Source organism: Canis lupus, chromosome 21 (assembly GCF_011100685.1).
Source record: "Canis lupus familiaris isolate Mischka breed German Shepherd chromosome 21, alternate assembly UU_Cfam_GSD_1.0, whole genome shotgun sequence".
Lineage (NCBI taxonomy): Eukaryota > Metazoa > Chordata > Mammalia > Carnivora > Canidae > Canis > Canis lupus.
The window spans coordinates 16,052,470-16,072,844 of NC_049242.1; the positions used below are offsets into that span (position 1 = coordinate 16,052,470).

The 20,375-nt window shown below is 37.1% G+C and overlaps 1 protein-coding gene across 6 annotated transcripts in view; it reads right to left on the reverse strand.

The window, feature by feature from the left end:
- The window catches only part of ANKRD42 (ankyrin repeat domain 42), an 87,395-nt gene that overhangs the window by 29,945 nt on the left and 37,075 nt on the right, over positions 1-20,375 (reverse strand). For all 6 annotated transcript variants that reach the window (XM_038568467.1, XM_038568465.1, XM_038568469.1 and 3 more), the window contains one exon: positions 17,147-17,319. In XM_038568467.1, the coding sequence (XP_038424395.1) occupies positions 17,147-17,319 (173 nt within the window). The remainder of the gene's footprint in view (positions 1-17,146; positions 17,320-20,375) is intronic.

A 20,375-nucleotide genomic window follows, 5' to 3' on the forward strand; every position in this document is an offset into this window, starting at 1 on the left:
CATGGATACAACTAGGTAACACTCACATCAGTATAAATAACCCAGAAAAAGACCCAAAGAATGGCAGAACAAACTCCACAACTAAAGGTAAAGAGGAAGCCACATCAAAGAGGGCAGGAAAGGAGGAGACATAGTGGAGAGCAAAATGGACCACAACCATCAACAGTAAGGAGGGAGACACCAGCCCAGAGAAAAGCAAGAATGACTATCACACTGGGGAGCCTACACAGGAAAAACAAACTCCCGCAGCATTTGGCACTGAAAGCCAGAGGGGCCAAATTTTTTGAGTTCTAAAAACCAGAGAGACTTAAAGGATGTAATTTTTAAAATATGTGGGCTTAGTTCTAGAAGAGCCTGGAGAGTGATAGAAAGCTGAGTCCTTGCCTTAAAGAGACAGCCTGACAAACAGCCTGTGGATATATAGCTCAGAAGCAGCAATTTGAAAAACTCCAGGGACAAATGAGAGGGACAATTATTTACTCATCTCAGAGAAGTCCTGGAGGGGTAGGGATCACAGGAAAACCTCATCAGGAACAAAGGAGCTGGCAGGCACCTCTCCCTCCCCCACCCCCAGCATAAACACAAGGCCACCTGTGGGAGCCTGCAGCAGTCAGCACAGGGCCAACAGTCAGTAGTACCTAACTTGCTCACACCAAGCCCCACCCACCTGTGTATTAGCAGATCTGCCCTTCTTAGTCACTTTTTGCCTCAGTCCCTGTTCCCAGTAGACCTGCAAAACTTTTACCAACACCATGTCATCCCACCTGTGAGTTTTATGGGGCCTTGATCCTCACAGCAGCAGCAGGTCTCATTTCACAAGCAGACCTGCACTCACCTTGTTAAAACTGTGCACCTCATCCTGGCTGGGGACCAAATGATGTCTACAACAGGCAAAGAGAAAAGATAGCCTCTGCAGATAAATGAACTTAGGGCAAAAGCAGCCAAGACACAATAGTAGGATGCATATAACACAAAAAGGAGACACTCTCTGAAGAGCCTGGTTCTGGTGAACAGTGGACACTGCATGTAGGGCACTACAGGACCTATTCTTCTTAAGGCCATTTCTTTCAAGAGCAGGAGACACAGCAGACTTTCCTAATACACAAAAACAGATACAGAGAGGTAAACAAAATGAGAAAACAAATATATCCCAAATGAAAGAACATGATAAAACCACAGCAAGAGACCTAAACAAAATGGATATAAGAAAAAAGCCTGATAGAGAACTTAAGCTAATGATCATAAAGATACTCATTGGACTTGAGGGCAGTGGAGAACATCAGTGAGATCCTTAACAAAGAGATAGAAAAAAAAGAATCAGAGATGAAGAGCTCAATAAATGAAATGAAAAATACAGTAGATGGAATAAATAGTAGACCAGAGGAAACAGAAACATCAATCATTAATCCGGGGGGCATTGTAATAAAAAGCAACCAAGCTGAACAGGTAAGAGAAAACAAAAATACAAAATGAGAATAGACATAAGGAATTCAGCAATAATAATATTCAGAATTCAATAAGAAATTGAATAATATTATTCAAGCATAATAACATTCACAATGTATGAATCACAAAAGGAAAAGAGAGAAGGAGGCAGGAATTTTATCTGAAGAGCTAATAGCTGAAAAATCCCCAAACCTGAGGAAAGAAACAGAAATCCAGATCTAGGAGGCACAGAGAAAATTCAACCCAAGGAGGTCCACGCCTCCTTGTAATTAAAATGGCAAAAACTAGCAACAAAGAGAATTTTTAAAGCAGCAAAAGAAGACAGTTACTTTTACTTACAAGGGACCCCCCCTACCCCATCAGCAGCTCTTTCAGCAGAAACTTGGCCAGCAAGAAGAGAGTGGCATGGTACATTCAAAATGCTGAAAGGAGAAAGATGGCAGCAGAGTAGGAATACCCTAGGCTCTCCTCACTCCACAAATACATGAAATAACTATTAAATCATCCTAAATATTCCCAGAAACTAACCCAAAGACTAGCAAAACAAACTCTACAACTAAAGGTAGGGAAGAGTTCACAATGAAGTAGGTAGGAAATACAGAGACATAGTCAGTGGGGAAACAGATGCTGGCTGTTGTGGAGGGGAGGGAGCCACGGTCACATAGAAAGGCAAAAGAGAGAGGGGCACAAAGGGAAATGCAAAAGGAGAACATTTCCCATAGCTACTGGCTTGGAAAGGAAGAGGGGCCGAATTTTGTGAATTCCTGCAACCAGAGGAGATTAAACCCTAGGAGTTTCAAGTGTCAGTGGGCTGGAATCTGGGAGCATCCCGAGGCATTGGGGCTGCTCTTAGAAAGAAAGCAGGCACACAACCTAAGGACAGATAGCCTGGAAACAGTGATCTGAAGAATGCCTGGGGACACAGTGTGGAGATTATTTGCTCTTCTCAGAGTATATCCCTGGGAGGCAGTATTCACAGAGACACCAATCCAGGGACAAAGGAGCCATTTCCCTCCCCTGCCCCTCAGTATAAACATAGAGCCACCTGCAGGGAAGCACTACAGCAGGACACTGGCTGTCTAACTTGTTTACACTAAATCTCACCTTCCTGTCCTCTGGGGCCAGGTGACTGCCCTTCTCAGCCAAGCATTCTTCAGTCCTAGCATGGCAGGCCCCTCCCCTACAACAGCAGCACAAACTCCTTCCCATACCACATCTTCCAACCAGAAGGTTTTGCAAGACCTCAGTTCCGGTGGAGGTGGTGACAGGTCTCATTTCACAAGCAGACCAGAGGACACCTAGTTAAAACTTGCCATATTCAGGCCAGGGATGAAACAATGAACCCAGCAGGCAAGGAGAGCCTCTGTAGAGGACTAGCCAGAAGGATAGACCAACCAAAACACAACAGAGTGCACACAGCACACATCAGAGACACTTCCTGAAGTGACAGAGCCTGGGCACTACGTGATGTCTTCTTCATAAAGCCATTACTTTTGGAAGCAGGAAAAATAACTGGCTTTTCTAACACAAAGAAGCAGGCAGAGACTAGACAAAATGAGAATATCTAAGTGAAATATATAATTAACATGCCTGAAGAACATTCTAAAGCAATAATCATAGGGATATTCACTGGACTTGAGAAAAGAATGGAAAAATCAATGAGACACCTACCACAGAGATAAAAGAGTTAAAAAAGAATAAGAGATGAAAAGTGCAATAAATGGGATTAGAAACACACTTGATACAATGAACAGCAGACTGGAAGAAGAAGAGGGACAAATTAATGACCTAGTAAAACAAAATAACAGAAAGTGATGAAGCTGAAAAGAAAATCATGCAAAATGAGAATAGATTTAGGGAATTCAGTGACTCCATCAAACATAGTAACATTATTATTATTATTTTTATAACTTATTTTTATTATAAGAGTCTCAGAAGGAGAAAAGAGGAAAGGTGGCAGAAAATTTATTTGAAGAAATAATGCTGAAAACTTCCATAATCTGGGGAAAGAAACAGATATTCAGATCTAGAAGGCACAGAAAATCCCCATCAAAATCAACAAAAGCAGACCCACACCAAGACATATTGGTTTTTTTTTTTTTTTTGTGCCACACCAAGACATATTGTAATTAAATTTGCAAACTATAGTGATCAAAAATCTTATAAGCAAGACAAAAGAAATCAGTAACTTACAAAAGAATACCTATACGGTTATCAGATTTTTCAACAGAAACTTTGTAAGCCAGAAGAGAGAGGCAAGATATAATGACTGCTAAATGGGAAAAACTACATCCAAGAACTCTATCCAGGAGGGTCATCATTTGCAATAGCAGGCGTGACTATTTCCCAGACAAGCAAAAACTAAAAGTTCATGACCAGTAAACCAGTAAAAAAATATTAAAAGGGACTCTGAGTGGAAACAAGAAACCAAAAGTGACAGTATAAAGGTAGGAAACAAAAGGAATAAAACTGAATGTTTATGTAAAAAATCAGTCAAGAAAGTCTCTCTCTCTCTCTCTCTCTCTCACACACACACACACACACACACACACACAAAAAAGATATAAAATAACATATATCCAAAATGTAGGAAGGAAAGCAGAAAAGAATAGATTCAAGCTGGGACACCTGGGTGGCTCAGTGGTTGAGCATCTGCCTTTGGCTCAGGGTGTGACCAGGGGGTCCCAGGATCGAGTCCCACATCAGGTTCCTCACAGGAAGTCTGCTTCTCTCTCTGCCTGTGTCTCCACCTCTGTCTCTGTCTCTCGTGAATAAATAAAATCTTAAAAAAAAAAAAAAAAGATTCAACTTAAATGAACATCAACTTAATGTACATTGTTATATGCAGAAAAGGTTATATACAAACCTAATGGTAAGCATATAAGAAAAATCACTAATAAACATGCAAAGAATAAAGAGAAAGAAATCCAAACATATCACTAAAGAAAATCAGCAAAACATGAAAGACAAGAAAGGATCAAAGAAAATTTCCAGAAATGATAAAACAAGTAATAAAATGGCAATAAATACATATCTATCAATAACTATGTTGAATGTAAATGGACTAAACACTCCAATCAAAAGACACAGGGTATCAGAAGGGATGAAAAAATTAGACCCAACTATATGCTGCTACAAGGCACTCATTTTAGACCTAAAAATACCACCAGATTGAAAGTTAGAGGATAGAGGAATACTTATCATGCAAATGGTTGTCAAAAGAAAGCCAGAGCAGCAATACTTATAACAAAAAAACGAGGCATTAAAACGAAGACTGTGACAAAAGACAAAGAAGGACACTATATAATAATAAAGGAGACAATTCAATAAGAAGATATAACAACTGTAAATATTTATGTAACCCAACACAGGAGCACTCAAATTCATAAAATAGCTCATAACAAACATAAAGGAACTAATTGATAATAAGACAACAATGGTAGGGGACTTTAACACCCCACATACATCAATGGGCAGATCATCTACACAGAAAGTCAACAAAGAAACAATGCCTTTGAATGACTCACTGGACCAGATGGACTTAACAGATACCTTCGGAACATCACATCCTAAAACAACAGAATACACATTCTTTTCAAGTGTACATGGAACATTCTCTGGAATATATCACATATTAGGACACAAAACAGGCCTTATCAAATTCAAGAAGATCAAAGTCATACCATGCACCTTTTCTGATTACAACAGTAGGAAACTAGAGGCCAGCCACAAGCAAAAATCTGGAAAAAAATACACAGAGGTTAAACAACATGACACTAAGCGATGAATGGGTCAACAAGAACATCAAAGAATAAATATAAAAACACATGGAAACAAATGAAAATACAATGGTCCACAACTGGGATGCAGGAGAAGCTGTTCTGAGAGGGTAGTATATAGTAATAAAGTCCCACTTCAAGAAACAAGAAAATTCTCAAACAACCATCTAATGGAGCTAAAAAGAGAAGAATGAATGATGCCTTATGCCTGCAGATGGAAGGAAATAATAAAGATTAGAGAGGAAATAAATGATATAGAAGCTAAAACAAAACAAAACAAAAATAGAAGAGATCAATAAAACCAGGAGCTGGTTCTTTAAAAAAATTCAGAAAATTGATAAACATCTAGCCAGACTCATCAAAAAGAAAAGAGAAAGTACCCAAATAAAATCACAAATGAAAGAGGAGAAATAACAACTAACACCACAGAACTACAAACGATTTTAAGAGAATATTATGAAAAATCACCACATGCCAACAAATTGGACAACCTAGAAGAAATGGATAAACCCCAAGACACAAATAAATTACCAAAACTGAAACAGAACATTTGAACAGACCAATAATCAGCAAAGAAATTGAATCAGTAATCAAAAAGCTCCCAACAAACAAAAGTCCAGGACCAGATGGCTTCATAGATGAATTCTACCAAACATTTAAAGAAAAGTTAATACCTATTCTTCTCAAACTATTCCAAAAAAATAGAAAAGAAAGGAAAACTTCCAAATTCTTTGAGGTCAGTGTTACCCAATAGCAAAACCAGATAAAGATGTCATAAAAAAAGAGAACTATAGGCCAATATCTCTGATGAACATAGACGTAGAAATCCTCAACAAAATACCAGCAAACTGAATCTATGGAATTTATCCCTGGGTTGCATGGGTGATTCAATATTTACTAATCAACCCATGCGACATATCACATTAATAAAAGAAAGGATAAGAACCATATGATCAGATCATTTCAATACATGCAGAAAAGGCAACTGACAAAATCCATTCAAGATAAAACCTTCAACAAAGTAGGTTTAGAGGGAACATACCTCAACAAAAAAAAGGCCATATATGAAAAGCTCACAGTCAACAACATTCTCCTAAATGGGAAAAACCTAAGAGCTTTTGAGCTTTTCCCCTAAAGTCAGAAACAAGACAGGAATATCCACTTTCACCGCTTTTATTCAACATAGTACTGCAAGTCCTAGCCACATCCATCAGTCCTAGCCACATAGTTTTGGATGTCCTAGACGCACCAAAAGGCATCTAAATTGGTAAGGAAGAAGTAAAACTTTCATTATTTGCTGATGACATGATACTATGCATAGAAAACCAGAAAAACTCCACCAAAAAACTGCTAAAAATGATAAATGAATTCAGTAAACTCACAGGGTAGGAAAATCAATGTACAGAAATCTGTTGCATTTATATTATACCAATAAAGAAGCTGCAGAAAGAGAAATTAAGAATCCCACTTACAATTGCAATAAAAGAGTAAGATCCCAAGTAATAAACCTAACCAAAAAGATGAAAGACCTATACTCTGAAAATTATAAAACACTTATGAAAGAAATTCAAGATCACATTAAGAAAAGACATTCCATGCTCATGGATTGGAAGAACAAATATTGTTAAAATAACTGTACTACCCAAAGCAATCTACACATTTAATGCAATCCTATCAAAATACCAACAGCATTTTTCACAGAACTAAAACAGTCCTAAAATTTGTATGGAACCACAAAAGACCCCAAATAGCCAAAGCAATCTTGAAAAAGAAAAGCAAAGCTCGAGGTATCACAATTCCAAACATGAAGTTGTATTACAGAGCTGTAGTGACCCAAACAGTATGGCACTGGCACAAAAAGAGACACACGCATCAATGGAAAGGAAAAGAAAACCCAGAAATGAATCCATAATTTTATAGTCAATTAATCTTTGACAAAGTAAGAAAGAATAATCAAGGAGAAAAAGAATGTCTCTTCAACAAATGGTGTTGGGAAAACTGGACAGCAATATGAAAAAGAATAAAATTGGACACTTTCTAACACTATGCACAAAAATAAGTTCAAAATGGATTAAAGACTAAATGTGAGACCTGAAATCATACAATTCCTAAAACTCAGGCTGTAACTTCTTTGACATTGGCCATAGCAACTTGTTTCTAGAAGTGTGTCCTGAGGCAAGGGAAATAAACACAAAAATAAACTATTGGGACTATATAAAAATAAAAAGCTTCTATACAGCAAAGGAAACAACAAAACTAAAAGGCAACCTATGGAATGGGAGAAGATATTTGCACATGACATATCTCATAAAGGGTTAGTATTCAAAATATATAAAGACTTTATAAAACTTAACACCCAAAACACACAAAAAAAATCCAATTTAAAAATGGAGAGAAGATATGAATAGACAATTTTCTAAAGCAGACATGCAGATAGCTAACAGATATATGAAAAGATGTTCAATATCACTTATCATCAGGGAAATGCAATTCAAAAGCACAGTGAAGTATAACCTGTCAGAATGGCTAAAATCAACAACAGAAGAAACACAGTGTTTGGTGTTGATGAGGATGTGGAGAAAGGGAACCCCCTTGTGCTGTTGGAGGAATGCACACTGGCACAGCTACTGTGGAAAACAGTAGGAAGGTTCCTTAAAAAGTTAAAAATAAAACTACCCTACAATCCAGCAATTGCACTACTAGGTATTTACCAAAATACTACAAAAATACTAAAAGGGATATATGCACCCCTATGTTTGTAGCAGCATTATATACAATAGCCAAATTATGGAAACAGCCCAAGTGTCTACTGACTTATGAATGGATAAAGAAGTTGTGGTACATAGAGGTGCCTGAGTGGCTCAGTTAGTTAAGTGTCCGAATCCTAGTTTTGGCTCAGATCATGATCTCAGGGTCGTGCAACTGAGCCCCACCTTAGGCTCTGCGCACTCAGTGCAGAGTCTGCTTGAGACTCTCTCCCTCTCCTTTTCCAGCTCACATGTGCAAATAAATAAAATCTTACAGGGCAGCCCCGGTGGCGCAGTGGTTTGGCGCCGCCTGCAGCCTGGGGTGTGATCCTGGAGACCCAGGATCGAGTCCTGCGACGGGCTTCCTGCGTGGAGCCTGCTTCTCCCTCTGCCTGTGTCTCTGCCTCTCTCTCGCTCTCTCTGAATGAATAAATAAATAAATAATAAAATAAAATCTTATACACACACACACAATGGAATATTATTCAGCCACAAAAAGAATGAAATATTGTCATTTACAACAACATGGAGGGGCTAGAGAGTATTAGGCTAAGGGAAATAACTCAATCAGAGAAACACTAATACCATATGATTCCACTCATACACGGAATTTAAGAAACAAAACAAACAAGCAAAGAGGGGGGAAAAGGAAGAAGGGAGGGAGAGAGAGAGAAAAAAAACAAGAAACAGACTCTTAATTAAAGAAAACAAACTGAAGATTACCAAAAGGGAGGTGGGTGGGGGATGGGCTAAATAGCTGATGCGAATTAAGGAGTACACTTGGGATGAGCACCGGTGATGTATGGAATTGCTGAATCATTATACTGTACACCTGAAACTAATATTACACACTTATGTTAACTACCTGGAATTTTAATAAACCTTTAAAAAGTAATTACTTTGAATGTAAATGTACTCAATGCTCCAATCAAAAAACATAGGCTGACAGAATAGATAACAAACAAGACCCATCTATATGCTGCCTACAAGCAACTCACTTCAGACCTAAAGACATGTAAAAACTCAAAGTAGGGCAGAAAAAGATACTCTATGCAAATCGAAGCAAAACACACACACACACACACACAAAGGAAAAGAAAACTTGGGTAGCAATACTGTTTTTTTTTTTTTGATTATTGAATTAATTTTTTTTTAATTTTTTTTTTAATTTTTTATTGGTGTTCAATTTACTAACATACAGAATAACCCCCAGTGCCCGTCACCCATTCACTCCCACCCCCCGCCCTCCTCCCCTTCTACCACCCCTAGTTCGTTTCCCAGAGTTAGCAGTCTTTACATTCTGTCTCCCTTTCTGATATTTCCCACACATTTCTTCTCCCTTCCCTTATATTCCCTTTCACTATTATTTATATTCCCCAAATGAATGAGAACATATAATGTTTGTCCTTCTCCTACTGACTTACTTCACTCAGCATAATACCCTCCAGTTCCATCCACGTTGAAGCAAACGGTGGGTATTTGTCATTTCTAATAGCTGAGTAATATTCCATTGTATACATAAACCACATCTTCTTTATCCATTCATCTTTCGTTGGACACCGAGGCTCCTTCCACAGTTTGGCTATCATGGCCATTGCTGCTATAAACATCGGGGTGCAGGTGTCCTGGCGTTTCACTGCATCTGTATCTGTGGGGTAAATCCCCAATAGTGCAATTGCTGGGTCGTAGGGCAGGTCTATTTTTAACTCTTTGAGGAACCTCCACACAGTTTTCCAGAGTGGCTGCACCAGTTCACATTCCCACCAACAGTGTAAGAGGGTTCCCTTTTCTCCGCATCCCCTCCAACATTTGTTGTTTCCTGCCTTGTTAATTTGCCCCATTCTCACCGGTGTGAGGTGGTATCTCATTGTGGTTTTGATTTGTATTTCCCTGATGGCAAGTGATGCAGAGCATTTTCTCATATGCATGTTGGCCAAGTCTATGTCTTCCTCTGTGAGATTTCTCTTCATGTCTTTTGCCCATTTCATGATTGGATTGTTTGTTTCTTTGGTGTTGAGTTTAAGAAGTTCTTTATAGATCTTGGAAACTAGCCCTTTATCTGATAGGTCATTTGCAAATATCTTCTCCCATTCTGTAGGTTGTCTTTGGGTTTTGTTGACTGTATCCTTTGCTATGCAAAAGCTTCTTATCTTGATGAAGTCCCAATAGTTCATTTTTGCTTTTGTTTCTTTTGCCTTCGTGGATGTATCTTGCAAGAAGTTACTGTGGCCGAGTTCAAAAAGGGTGTTGCCTGTGTTCTTCTCTAGGATTTTTTTTTTTTTTTCTTCTCTAGGATTTTAATGGAATCTTGTCTCACATTTAGATCTTTCATCCATTTTGAGTTTATCTTTGTGTATGGTGAAAGAGAGTGGTCTAGTTTCATTCTTCTGCATGTGGATGTCCAATTTTCCCAGCACCATTTATTGAAGAGACTGTCTTTCTTCCAATGGATAGTCTTTCCTCCTTTATCAAATATTAGTTGAGGGTAGCAATACTTCTTTCAGGTAACATAGAATTTAAAGCAAAGACTATAGGGGCACCTAGGTGGCTCAGTCAGTTAAGTGTCTGCCTTCAGCTCAGGTCATGATCCGGGCGGTCCTAGGATCAAGCCCTACATCAGGCTGTCTGCTCAGCGGAGAGTCTGTATCTCCCTCTCCCTCTGTGCTCTTTCTCTCGCTCTCAAATAAATAAAATATTTTAAAAAATAAAACAAAGACTATAAACTCACTTCAGACCTAAAGACACAGACTAAAAGTGAAAGGATAGAAAAAGATTTTCCACAACACAGAAATGAGGGGGGAAAAAAGCTGAGATAGAAAGATTTATATCAGACAAAATAGACTTTAAAACAAAGGCTGTTAAAGAGACAAGGGACTTACAGGTCAATACAAGAGGACATAACAATTGTAAATATCTGTGCTCTCAACATTGGACAGCTAAATAAATAAACCAAATATTAACAGATATAAGAAAAAATGCAATATAGTAAGAATAGAGGACTTTAAAACCTCACTTAGGGCAGCCCGGGTGGCTCAGTGGTTTAGCGCCTGCCTTCAGCCCGGGGCGTGATCCTGGAGACCCAGGATCGAGTCCCACATCAGGCTCCCTGCATGGAGCCTGCTTCTCTCTCTGCCTGTGTCTCTGCCTCTCTCTCTCTCTCTCTCTCTGTCTCTCATGAATAAATGAATAAAATCTTAAAAAATAAATCAATCAATCAATCAATCAATCAAACCTCACTTACATCAACGGATAGATAATCCAGAATGAAAATCGATTAAGGAAACAGTGCCTTTCAATGACACATTAGACCAAATAGATTTAACAGGCATATACAGAACATTCTTTCCAAAAACAACAGAATATACATTATTTTCAAGTGCACATGGAACATTCTGCAGAATAGATGTTAGGCCACAAAATAAGTCTCAATACATTTAAGAAGACTGAAAACACATTGTCTTTTTCAACCAAAACATTATAAAACTAGAAATAAATCCCAGGGAAAAAAGTGGGAAAAACCACAAACACATGAAGGCTAAACAACATGCTACAAAACCACCAATGGGTCACGAAAGAAGGAAGAAATTTTTTTTTTAAATGGAGACTGGGTGACGGGCACTGAGGGGGGCACTTGATGGGATGAGCACAGGGTAATATGTTATATGTTGGCAAATTGAACTCCAACAAAAAAAATAATTAAAAAAAATAAATGGAGGCAAATGAAAAAGAAAAACAACAGTCATCAATCTTTGGAATGCAGTGAAAAAAATTCTAAAAGGGAGATTTATAGTGAAACAAGCCTACCTTAAGAAACAAGAAAAAAAGTCAAGTAATCTAGCCATCTACCTAAAGGAACTAAAAAAAGAACAAAGCCCAAGCTATTAGAAGAAAGGACACAATAAAGATTAGTGCAGAAATAGAGACTAAAAAAACCAATAGGAAATATCAGTGAAACCAAGAGCCAGTTCTGTGAAAAGGTAAAACTGATAAACCTTTAGCCAGATTCATTTAAAAAGGGGGGGGGGGGGGGGGGGGACACAAGTAAAATCCAAAATGAAACAGAAGTAACAACCAACACCAGAGAAACACAAAGAATTGTAACACAATACTACAAAAAATTATATACCAACAAAGTGCCTAGAAGAAATTCGCAGAAACATATAAACTTCCAAAACTGAATCAGGAAGAAATAGAAAATCTGAACAGACCATAACTAGTAATGAAACCGAATCAATAATCAAAAAACTCCCAAACAAACAAGAGTCCAGAAACAGATGTATTCACAGGTGAATTCTACTAAACAATTAAAAGTTAATATCTATTTTCCCCAAATGTTCCCCAAAATAGAAGGAAAACTGCCAAACACATTCAACAAAGCTAGCATTACCCTGATACTAAAACCAGAGACACTACAAAAAACAAAAACAAGAACTACATGCCCATATCTCTGATAAACATAGATGCAAAAATTCTCAAGAGAATATTAGCAAGCCATACTGAACAATATATTAAAAGGATCATTCATTATGATCAAGCGGGATTTATTCTGGGATGAAAGAGTAGTTAAATAGTTGCAAATCAATCAACATGATGCACCAGATCAACAAAACAAAGGATAAAAACTATATGATCATCTCAATAAATGCAGAAAAACATTTGACAAAATTCAACATCTGTTCATGATTTTTTTAAAACTCAATAAAATACAATATATCTGAATATATTAAAAGCCATATATGACAAACCTGTAGCTCACAAAATATTCAATGGTGAAAACCTGAGAGCTTTCCCTCTAAGATCAGGAACAGATGAGAATGTCTACTCTCACCACTTTAATTCAACATACTAATGGAAGTCCTAGCCACAGCAATCAAACAATAACAAAAAACTTTAAAGACATCCAAATTGGGAAGGAAGAAATTAAATTGTCACTATTTACAGATGACATGATACTATACATAGAAACCCTAAAGACAGGATGCCTGGGTGGCTCAGCGGTTGAGTGTCTGCCTTCTGCTCAGGGCACGATCCTGGGAGCCAGAATACAGGATTGAGTCTCACCATCAGGTTCCCTGCGGGAGCCTGCTTTTCCCTCTGTCAATCTCTCTCTCTCTCTCTCTCTCTCTCTCTCTCTGTGTGTGTGTGTGTCTCTCTCATTAATAAATAAATAAATCTTAAAAAAAAAAAAAACCTAAAGTAACAAATGAAGTCAGTAAAGTTGCACAATAAAAAATTAATCCCCAGAAATCAGTTGCATTTCTATACACTAACAATAAAGTAGCAGAAAGAGAAATTAAGGAAACAATTTCATCTACAATTGCACAGAAAGAATAAAATATCTAGGAATAAACTTAACCAAGGAGGTGAAAGACTGATACTCTGAAAACTATAAAACACTGATGAAAGAAATTGAGATGACACAAACAATTGTTAAGACAAACCATGTTCATGAACTGGAAGAACTAATATGGTCATAATGCCCATACTACCCAAAGCAATCCACAGATTCAATGCAATCCCTATCAAAATGCCAATATTGTTTTTCACAGAACTAGAACAAATAACCCTAAAACTTCTATGTAAGTATGTAAGATCCTGAATAGCTAAAGCAATCTTGAGAAAGAACAACAAAACTGGAGGTATCAGAATCCCAGATTTCAAGATCTACCACTAAGCTGTAGAAATCAAAACTGGCATGAAAATAGACAATAGAACAGGGATCCCTGGGTGGCGCAGCGGTTTGGCACCTGCCTTTGGCCCAGGGCGCAATCCTGGAGACCCGGGATTGAATCCCACATCGGGCTCCCTGGTGCATGGAGCCTGCTTCTGTCTCTGCCTCTCTCTCTCTCTCTCTCTCTGTGACTATCGTAAATAAAAAAAAAAAAAAAAAAAAAGAACAGAATAGAAAGGCCAGAAATAAATCTATGTTTTTAGCTAAATTAATCAATCTACAACAAAGGAGGCAAGAATATACAATAAGGAAAAAGAAAGTCTCTTCAATAAATGGTGCCAGGAAAACTGGACAATCACATACAAAAGAATGAAATTGGACCATTTTCTTACACCATACACAAAAGTAAATTCAAAGTATATTAAAGATCTAAATAAAACCATAAAATGCCTAGAAAAAAAACATAGCATAATTCTTTGACATCAACCTTAGGAAAATATAGACAGGTTCCCTAAGACAAGGAAGCAAAAGTAAAAATAAACTATTGTGACTATATCAAAATAAAAACCTTTGCACAATAAAATAAACCATTAACAAAACAAAAAGACAACCTAGTGAAAAGGAAAAGATACCTGTAAATAATAATATCTGATAAAGGGTTAATATCTAAAATATATAAAGAACTTATAAAATTCTGATTAAAATCTGATTTCTGATTTAAAAATGGGCAGAGGATCTGAATAGACATGTTTCAAAGAAGACAAATAGTTGGGCAACAGGTATATGAAAAGATGCTCAACATCAATAATCATCAGAGAAATGCAAATCAACAACACAATGAGATATCACCTCATACAAGTCAAAGGGCTAGTATCAGACAAGAAATAGCAAGTATTGACAAGGATGTGGAGAAAAGGGAACACTTGTGCATTTTTGGTGCAAATATAAACTGGTATAGCCACCATGGAGGTTTCTCAAAACACTAAAAATATAAATTTAATAATTAAAAATAGAATCCAGTAATTCCACTACTGGGTATTTACCCAAAGAAAACAAAAACACTAATTAAAAGATATGTGCACCCCTATGTTTACTGCAGTCTTATTTACCATAGCCAAGATATGGAGGCAAACCAAGGGTCCACTGATGAATGGATAAAGAAGGTATAGTATATATAGATATTTACAATGAGGTATCACTAAGCCATAAAAAGTAATAAGGTCTTGCCATTTGTAACAACACAAATGAATCTAGAGGGTATTAGGCTAAGTGAAACAAGTCAGACAAAGTCAAATGCCATGTGATTTCACTTATTTTTGAAATCTAAAAACCAAAACAAATGAACATACAAACAAAAACAGATTCTTAAATACAGAGAACTGGTGGTTGCCAGATGGGAGTGGGTGGGTGGATGGGTGAAATAAATAAAGGGGATCAAGAGGTACAAACTTCCAGCTTTAAATAAATAAGTCACAGAGATGAAAACTACAGAGTAGAGAATAGAAGCAATAATGTTGTAAGAATGTTTGTGGCATATGGTGACTATAGTTACTGCGGTAAGCACTGAGTAATGTATAGAATTGTTGAGTCAATATATTGTACCCCTGAAATTAAAAAAAAGACACTATATATTAAATTATACTTCAATTGCAAAATGTAAAAACAGAATCCACAATGAGATACCACTTCATACTCACTAGAATAACTTTAATCAATCAGAAAAACAATAACAAGTATTGGCAAGGATGTGGAAAAACTGGAACCCTCAAGCATTCCATCGTTGGTAGGAATGTTAAATGATGCAGCCACTTTGGAAAACAACTTAGAAGTTCCTCAGAAGGTTAAACATAGAGTTACCAAATGACTCAGCAATTCCAACTAATGCCTAGGTATATACCCAAGAGAAATGAAAATATACATTCACACAAAAACATGTATATGAATGTTCACAGCAACATTATTTACAATAGCCAAATTGTACAATCTGTATATAATCTATACAAACAGAAAATGGATTAGCAGTTGCTTAGTAATAGGGTTTGAGGGGAAAGAAGAAAGTAGGTAATAGGGAATGGTTACTAATGAATGTGGGGTTTCTTTTAAGTGATGGCAATATTTTAAAAGTATTATAGCAATGGTTGTACATTCTGTGAATATACTAAAAAACATCAAACTATGTACCTTAAATGGGTAAATTGAATGGCATGTGAATTATGTATCTCAGCAAAGCTCTTAAGGGTGTCTGAGTGGCTCAACTGGTTAAGTGTCCAACTTCTGATTTTGGTTCAGGCCATAATCTCAGGGTTGTGGGATTAAGATGCAATGTGGCTCATTCCTTTGGTGGGCGCAGAGCCTGCTTAAGATTCACTCCCTCTCCTTTTGCCCCTCCCCCCATTCTAAAACTAAGTAAATAAGTCTCTTTAAAATAAAGCTATCTGGAAATTCGGAAGGGATCATTAACTCTGAGCATCACTATAGGGTGATCTCAGTGGGCTATTTGTTGGAAGCCTCTGGTATCAGCATCTTCGGGTCTTTCCTTGCTTGCATTCGCTGGCAAAGAGGCTTTCACCATTCCCTGGAGAGTAATGATCTACCTGACAATGTTCTGGGAACTCTTACGAATTTTTTTTACTTCCTCGTTCATCTGTCCTCTCCCTCTGCCTCTCCCCTCTACGCATGCTCTCTCTCAAATAAATAAATCTTAGAAATTAATTAACTACTTAATGTGCTTGAGGTTCTGTCTCTTCCTCTCCCTCTATCTCTCCTAACCCCATTAAATAATTACTTACTTAATTAATCAGGCCATCCTTCAAAAATAGTCCAAATTCCACTTGTGAAAAGCCTTCCCTGCAACTCTAACCCTGAGTGAACAGTCTTTTTTAAACTCTGACCTATTAGCCCAGGCCAAGAATCTAAGAGTCAATCTTGATTATTCTCATTTTCCAACACCTCAGATTCAAATCTATGAGCAAATCCTCCGTTCTTTTTTTTCTTAAGATTTTTTTTTTTTTTGAGAGAGAGAGAGAGAGAAAGAACACTCAGTGGGCACACATGGGGTGAGGAGAGGCAGAGGGAGAGAAAGAGACAGAATCTCAAGCACATTCCATGGGGCTCAATCCCACAACCCTGAGATCATATGTACAACAATGTCTGGCACACAGTAGACACTCAATAGATATTTGCTATTATTCGCTGCAAAAATAATTTGCCAACTAACCGTGGAAATCCTTGAGATGTTTACTTCCCTGTTCCCTATGACGCACTTAAGTAATTTTTCCTTCTATGTAACTTTTTCCTCCTTGCAAGACAGAGATCATGTCTTATATTCCTTATGTGTAAAAACCCCTAGTACAAACATTTGTACTAGTCTGGTTCCCTGAAAACAGATCAAAATATTTTAGTCTGCAGATGGTAAATGTCTTTAGAATAATTTCCAGATTTGTGGTAAAAACTGGCTATGGTATTTCTTAAACAGTAAATCACAACAGAGTTGGCACACTTACTTCTAGCATCTGTCTTATCCGACTCACTGAGACATAAATCATCCTTGGCATCAGTGCTTCCCTCAACACCATGTCTTAAAAAAAACTTTATATCATTTTCATCAATTTCATTATCATCAATGTCATACTTCTGTAGCCCCTCTAATAGCTTCACGGCCGCTAAATGGGCAAACCTGTAGAAAAGAACAAGTAATTAACAAGATCCACAATCTTCTTCAAATTCAAACTTCAGGGTACCTGGGTGGCTCAGTGATTGAGCTTCTGCCCTCAGCTCAGGGCATGATCCTGGGGTCCCAGGATAGAGTCCCACATTGGGCTCCCCGGAGGGAGCCTGCTTCTCCCTCAGCCGGTATCTCTGCCTCTCTCTGTGTGCCTTTCCTGAATAAATTAAACCTTTAAAAAAAAATTCAAAGTGCACTCTGCACTTAATTTAGTGAATTACATTCTGTAAGTATGCCACCAACCCATCTACCCATAAAGAAGCAAAATTGTACCTGAAGTCAATTATACCTGTAATTCTTTGAGCTACATCCAGCTCAAACAGTTACTGGACACTAAGGGCAAATAGTCATGCTAAAATCTAAAAATAAAATCTGTTCCATAATTTTTATTGGCAAAAATCCAACTGTGAGAGGAGACCTGAAGTCAAAAGATTATGGGAGGGGCCCCTAGACAGAGCTGCTCAACTGAAAAGAAAGCCAGAACCACCCTACTTGTTACCTATATTTACTACCTTTTATGATGGCCTGTTTTAGATAGCAGAAATAGTTCTTGCTCCAGTTTTAAGGTTAGCTATAACTCTAGGCACCATAATTTTCATCTTTCCTTAACTCAAAATACTTGGCATGGCTTTGAAATTTATTGAAAAAGTAGTGACTTTTCCATCCACGTTTTCTATTTTCTTTGATCTTTCCCACAACTCTATGAAGCTTCCAATAATATATGCTTGGTTTTGGAGCTGATGTTATGATTGCATGTAATCTGCAGTTTCCTCACAGGCTGTGAAATGTTTAATGTTTTTTCTTATGATACAGAGAAATACTCATTAAACACAAAATCTCAAATCCTATTTTTTTCACATACTTATATAACTACATGCACACATATATCCTTGTTTTTCACCAGGTATTATAATTTTTTAAAGACACAGTAATAAACATTTTAGATAGTTTTAAGGTTAATAGAATTAATTATCTCTACTACTAGAGTAAAATTTAACAGCTGTCATTTACGATTACTTCCTTTATGCCAGATTCATAGTGTTTCTATATCACTACATGCATTGGTGCATGAATTACAAAAATTCTAATAGGTATATAGTAGAATCTCATTGTGGTTCTAATTTGCATTTTCCTAATGAAAATGACTGTGAGCATTTTTTCATATACACATTTGCCATCTGTACGTTTTCCTGTGGTGAATAAACAAAATCAAATGCTGGCAAGATAAGAAACAAAAGAAACTCTCATCCACTGCTGGTGAGAATGCAAATTGGTATGGTCACTTTCAAAGACACTTTGGCAATTTCTTATAAAGTTACACATATTCTTAGCATATGACCCAGTGATCCTACTCCTAAGTATTTATCCAAGTGAACTGAGAACATGTTCACACAAAAAACTGTATGTGAATGTTTATAACAGCTTTGTGCAGAATCACCATAAAATAGATATAATCAAGATGTCCTTCAACAGGTTACTGAATTATCAAACTATCGAATACTATGGAATTCTACATCCAATGGAATAGTACTCTGTAATAAGAAGGAATGAGCTACCAATACACATGGAAGAATCTCATGTGTCATTATGCTGAGTGAAAGAAGCCAGATATATGAGTATGTACTATATGATTCTATTTATATAAAACTCTAAGAAATGCAAACTAATGTACAGTGACAGAAAGCAGATCAGCATTTGCTTGGGAAAGGGAAGTGGAAAGCAGTGGAAGAGATTACAAAGGAGGCTCAAGGAGACTTTGGAGAATGATGGATATGTTCACCATCTTGATGGTGGTAATGGTTTCACAGGCATATACATAGGTCAGAATTCATCAATTTGTACTATACAAATATGTGTACTTTGTCATACAGCAATTAAACCTTGATAAAGCTGTTTTCCAAAATAAAAAGAAAGTGGGCCTGAGTTGATAATGATCCTAGGTATGTAGTACCATGCTCCAAGGCTTCAAAGAAATCCCTCAAAAATTTTAAGGAATGTGAACTCATAAAAATTGCAGAGCAATTCAATGAATGATTAGCATTGAATGATTAGCATCCTGTCAGGCCTCATTTGCAACTTTTAGCCCACATTCCTACTTTAGATTCAAGCAGTTCTGAACCCCATACAGTTCTTCAAACATACAAAGTATTATCTTACAACTCTTCCTCCTTCAATCATCAGCATAAATGTTGCTCCCTCCAAAAAAAAAAATTTTCCTGACCTCTGTATAAATTGTCTCCCTTCAGTTTTCCTCATATCTTTCACTATCATCTGTATTAACATTTCTCCCCCAAAACTTTCAAATAGGAAGACCACTTTTTCTCCATGTTCTTACTATATCTTTTGTAACACATGTTCAATGATAATAATAATAATTATGTATGTACAGTGTCTCTTTACAAGATTGTAAACCTGGGGGCAAAAACTGTTTTTTTTTCATCTTTGTAATCTTAACATTAAGCATACCAGTAGGGATACACTAAGTATATAGGAAGCTAAATGAAAAATAGCCAAATAAGGGGAACCTGGGTGGCTCAGTAGGTTAAGCATCTGCCTCCGGCTCAGGTCATGATCTCAGGGTCCTGGGATTGAGCCCTACATCAGGCTCCCTGCTCAGCTTCACCCCAAACCCATGTTAGATAAAATCTTTATTAAAACAATAACAACAACAACCAAATGAACAAATGGATGAGCTAAATTTTCCTTGAGCAGGATATGCTCAAAAATAAGTGTTATATGTAATTTAAACGTAAATACCAAAATTTGTTTCAAAACCTGTATGACTCCTTTTGATTACTCCTTTTAATCACATAGTATTTCTCAACAGGTACAAGCATTTAGGTGAAACAATTCTTCATTCTGTATCCCTGTTCTTTTTTTAAAAAAGAGGTTTTATTTATTTATTCATGAGAGACACAGAGAGAGAGGCAGAGACATAGGCAGAGGGAGAAACAGGCTCCCTATGGGGAGCCCAATGCAGGACTCAATCCTGAGACCCAGGGATCATG